General features: G+C 40.7%; 1 protein-coding gene across 1 annotated transcript; it reads right to left on the reverse strand.

The window, feature by feature from the left end:
• Positions 1 to 333: 333 nt before the first annotated feature.
• LOC103706344 (protein indeterminate-domain 7-like) lies at positions 334 to 4,283 on the reverse strand. The gene is made up of 3 exons (XM_008790410.4): positions 3,536 to 4,283; positions 2,972 to 3,371; positions 334 to 1,182 (listed from the first exon to the last, which is right to left on the reverse strand). The coding sequence occupies exons 1-3, from the start codon at positions 3,729 to 3,731 to the stop codon at positions 558 to 560; spliced, it is 1,221 nt and encodes a 406-aa protein (XP_008788632.1). The 5' UTR covers positions 3,732 to 4,283; the 3' UTR covers positions 334 to 557.
• Positions 4,284 to 5,054: the final 771 nt, after the last annotated feature.

Here is a 5,054-nt window from a genome sequence, read left to right on the forward strand (position 1 = left end):
TGCTATTATATGGTTAGTAAACTTGGATTTTTATGAAATATCAAACAGGTTACTCGTGGATATCTATAAATTTTTAATCACTAGAATATAGTATACAAAACATAATGATCTTACATCATCGAGGATCAGATTATACCGAGATAAGAATTATATGTGAGCTAAGATTATCTTGGTGATCCAATTTGAATTACCAAATGCTTCAGGTAAGTACGGTGCACATATGCATGCGCACGTGCATTTTCATGTGCACGTACCAAGACAGCTAGACAAGTGCCTAAGTTACTGACCACTAGTGAGCAAAGCGGATTTTTTTTTAAAAAAAATTGACAACCATTTGCAAGAAACTACCATACTGCCATTATGATATAATTACCCAGTGAAAACTCTATAAAAGTCAAATAATAAAATTCATACGATACTTCACGATAAGCCTCCCCTGGTTCTAAAAGTAAACTTCGGAGCAAGTAGAATAAATTTCTGAAAAGAGAGAGAAAAACTAAATTCTGAGTGACATTATCGTATATCCTCCTCAAAATGAGGGACATTCGCGAATGAGCTTAACAGTCACCCCACGTGTCGGTGGCGGGGGGGAACCCAGCGAAGCGCTTGGGGCGGTCAATGCGGCCGCGGGAGGCGGCGGTTACCATATCCAGGCCGAGGGCTCCGTTAAAGGACAGCAGCTCCTCCTCGCCGGTCTCGCCGGCCACCGCACCAAGGAAGTCCCTCGTCAGGCTGTCGCTTCTCTGCCATGCGGACGGATCCCCGGCGTCGAACATCGAACTGCCCGTCTGACAGCCCCCGGCGGCAGAGGTGGTGGCGGAGCTGGTGGTGGTTATGGGCCCCATGGTGGAGGCTCGTTGGAGGAGGACAGTGGCTGACATGTGAGGGGAGGATGAGGAGGAGGTGGTGGTGGTGGTGTGGAGATGGTGGAGGTAAGGGTGGAGGGAGGGAAGGGAGTCTTCAGGCTTGAGTTGATAAGGACTAGGGTTAGGGTTAGGGTTTGGGAGGGAGTAGCAAGAGGAGAAGGGGAGGAAGAGATGATGGTGGAGGAGTGGAGGAGTGATTGTGGTGACAGTCATGTTGGCTGCGGCGGCGGCATGGGGACCGCTGGCGGCAATGAGTCTTGCATTCTCTTCTGCCAAGGCTTCACAAAAGGCTCTATGGGTGATGAAGCTATCCTTCCTGCAAAAGAAAATATAACCAATATAACAAATAAAAATAAATAGAAGACCTTTACATTTTGATGTTAAAAGGCTTTGCAAAGAAAGTGGAGGATGATGCAAACGATGCAAATGGTAAAGAAAAGCAAACTCATACATAGGAGGCATAAGAAAAGTTGATGAAGACTAAAGGAGTAGTTTTGATTACCATCTTTATTACAAGTTAATGGAGATAGTACATATAGTTGGAAAGATCTGCAAAACGAGGTGTCATGCATGGGAGATGAGATGGGGGAGCGAGAGAGATTTTGACTAATGAATTATGGAAGGCTTGTTTCATTTTGAATTCCAATTGGATAGCAGTATAGAGAAGGTCCTTTACATTATAAACAAAAAAACTGAAGAACAATATAAATCATATACATGGTTATTCATGTGTTAAAAAAATACGTTTTTTGTCCTTCTGGTTGCTTTACTTCTTTGCCATCTTATAATCACTGTTAATATATAATTTAGAGGTGATGGCAGCTCAGTTTTTTTTTAACACGGCAGATCAAGAAGAATTTAATTTTACCAAAAAGGTATTTAAATTAGTATCACATTTATGGCCTTAAAAAGAGATCAGGAAAGAATGTATCCATTCTAGGTTTTTATTACTTCTCTTTCTAGTACAAATATAGAGCCTTAACATAAGAGGACAGTGAAACGGATATGGACTAAAATCTTATAAGTTTGTAATTAATAATAAATACATCCATTCTTACCGGAAAAAAAACAGTAAATACATCCAATGATCCAAAGATAACATCTTCCATTTCTAGGCTGACTTGTTTTTGTTTTCCTGCTTCTCTTTTGTTTTGCAATTACCCACAAAATCTCTATTTTTTTTTTTAAGAAAGACTATATTGACTTTGATATCTTCCACACCCCCCCCCCCCTCCCCAACAAACCACACACACATCAAGACTAGCATAGCACTGGAGAGCTTTGTCAGCTCAAGAACAATCATGAACTGACAACTATGTTCAGTGGCTATTTCTATAGTACTGTCAATGCTATCAATTAGGTTTCAGATAAGTCACATGCGATTCACCTCACAGGTTATCAAGAAAGAACATTACATTCAGTAAAAAGGAATTCTATTTGAGCACGAAATTCCACTAGAGATCTTGATTTGAACCTAAACGAATAGAAACCGTGTAAAAGAAAAGGAAGACAACGGAAGCATGGAACTCTAAGATGATTAGCTAAAAATTTCATGCAGTGATATTCTCTTTTGTAGTGCAGAATATTACTAGACAATATATGAAATGCAATACCCACAAAACCATTATCTAAAATATTTACTTGCATTCTGAGATATTAAGCAACTTAATTAAAAATGCAAGAAAAAGGTAACTTCAAAGAGAAATGCGGTCTTTGTTCACATCTGTAAGCTCTTGCAGAGCATGAAGGTTTTTTCCTTCCTTTTCCTTTGATTTTGATGGAGTGATCTCCATATAATTAGCTAGAAATCATGCAATTCTCGTAAACCAAACCCTAGGTTGAAATCAACATCTTATTTTGCTTCAACCTGATCAACAAGTTGATAATATATGTTCATACTGGGCTTTCCATGAAATCTGCTATCGCCTTTCATGAAAAGAAAAATCCAAGAATTTAATCTAGGAGGAACAAAACAAGTAGGAAAACAAGGAGGAGAGGAATGGAGGAGAAGAAAAAGAAGAATAGAGATTCACTTACCTCCATGATTGCTGCTATACTAAATAGTAAATGAGTTACTATCATAGAACATGAAAGATATCACCAACCTAGAGAAGAGGGTACCACAATCACATCTATGCTCCCTTGTCCCACAGGTCTTCACATGTGCCTTCCAGTCAGAGTGCACAGCATATGTCTTGGAGCACCTGTCACACTTCCACTTCTTCTCACCATGCTTCCTACTGTAGTGCTTCTTGATCCCTGTGAGGTCCCCAAGGGCCCTGGAAGGGTGGTGGTGGACACAGGTTGGCTCTGGGCACACATACACCCTCTTCCTCATCCCCTCCTTGCTGCTTCTCCGCCTCAGCTTCCATGGTAGGTTGTGGCCCCTCCTGTGGAGCTGGAGGTTCTGATCCCTCTGGAAACCCTTGTTACATATCTCACACACAAATCTATTGGTAGCCATCAAGGTCTTTGGGGACAAAGCAATCACTTCAGCATCTGGGTCTAAAGACAACACCAATAGAATATTTTTTGAGAAATTCCGACACAGACAAGATAAGAACATGGAAAACAACCAAATTCTTTTTTATTTTTCTTGTTCCATGAGAAATTATCTTTTTATCTGAATAAATTAATTGAAGAGAAAAAGGGGAGGAGATCCTTCCTACCTGGGTTCCCAGGCTGGCTTCTCTTCTTCTGAGACTTCGGTTGTGGCTCTTGTTGCTGTTGTTGGTAGTGGGGGGGAGATATGGGTGTCAACGGAGAGCTCAAGCTTTTATTGAAGTCATGGGCTCTTGTCTCCGAAGAAACACTGGCTTCTTCAGAGATGGAAGTGGAGTTGGACATGGTGGCTAATGGGAACATGGAAGCTTTTGTTTTGTTTTCTTTCACCTATGAGGGAAACAAAAAGGGTTCAAACAGTAGTATCTGGTTTCTTCTATGTTCTTATCTCTAAGGCTAAAGCTCCTTGAGAAAAGACACGAAGACAGACACACACAGAGAGTATGAGAGAAGCGTGGAGGAAAGAACAGAATCTAACTTGGCTCTATTTTGTCACTCCATGGAGTGGCACAGGAGACACTGGGTTATGGTACCTGACAAAGGCATCATTGGAAGAGTGGCAATATCAAAATTCTTGTGACGGGGATTGCAGCTGCCTGCAGTTCTGCAGCCCAAGTAAGCAGACATCTCTTTCCAAGTGCTCTCAAACCCATGCAATCAAATTTCAAACAAATAAAAGGGCTTGATTTGGAGGTGTGACTGGGTACTCTTCTCATAATTCAACTCTCTTTCTCATATGTTAGAAGGCACAGAGCAGAGAAATTTTAGGAACTGGGTCCTGAAGGTGGTGGGCTTTCATTTTCCACTATAGAGAGATATAATGGCTGTTGAAGACTGGGAGGCGAATGGCTGGCAAATTAGAGAAAAGCCCAAAAACAAAAGAAGTCGGTGAGCGAAGAAAAAAAGGCAGAGAGAGAGAGAGGTCCACAAAGGTATGGATGAGGTTCAGCCTCCCAAGGCCGGGATTCCTATCCTTTCATCAATAATTTTTTTTTTCTTTTGATTTGCGACTTCATGTTTCCTCCTAGAATGGATGGAGTGCTTTATAAAGATGCGTGGGTACTTGGAAGCTTAGGGGAGGCTTAGAAAGTTTTGGAAAGAAGTTAAAGGCAGAATTTCTTTTTAGCCCACCACAAGCATGATTGGCCCATTGATTGGTGTCCTCACGTACCCCAAAACCCAAGGTTTCTTTTTGTAGCCACACATCTTTTTGCTTTCCAAAGGTCTTAGCAGCTGCTAATTGGTAGATTGGACATCAGTTCATGTGCATGTGTTCGTTGGTTTCTTTGTTTTCTCAGTCTTTTCATTTAAAATTTTGGCATTGAGATTCTCTTCTGTTTTCTCGTTCAATTTTCTTGTTTTTATATTATTATTCCACGCATGCTTACGGTGTCATGGTGAAAGCGCTAAGAGTACCTCCACGGTGGAGAATTTCGAAGGTCTCCCTTTTTTTTTGTTTTATTACTTCTTCTCCGTAACACAGGCACACACAAACGTAGGTTGGATAAAACAAGTCAAAAATAGGTTAAATATATTTCAAATAGGTTAAACAGGTTAAACAGATTGGATCATAACACGATTCAATTATTAAATGAATCAAAATGAGTTAAACGGGTCAAAACTTTA

Source organism: Phoenix dactylifera, chromosome 11 (genome assembly GCF_009389715.1).
Source record: "Phoenix dactylifera cultivar Barhee BC4 chromosome 11, palm_55x_up_171113_PBpolish2nd_filt_p, whole genome shotgun sequence".
Lineage (NCBI taxonomy): Eukaryota > Viridiplantae > Streptophyta > Magnoliopsida > Arecales > Arecaceae > Phoenix > Phoenix dactylifera.

Excerpts from the sequence above, each read along its gene's own strand:
- LOC103706344 (XM_008790410.4), bottom strand. The coding sequence starts at position 3,731 with ATGTTCCCATTAGCCACCATGTCCAACTCCACTTCCATCTCTGAAGAA. Across the intron at positions 3,372-3,535 it reads AAGCCAGCCTGGGAACCCAG|ACCCAGATGCTGAAGTGATT; the intron begins GTAGGAAGGATC and ends TGTTGTCTTTAG. Across the intron at positions 1,183-2,971 it reads TGTGGTACCCTCTTCTCTAG|GAAGGATAGCTTCATCACCC; the intron begins GTTGGTGATATC and ends TTTCTTTTGCAG.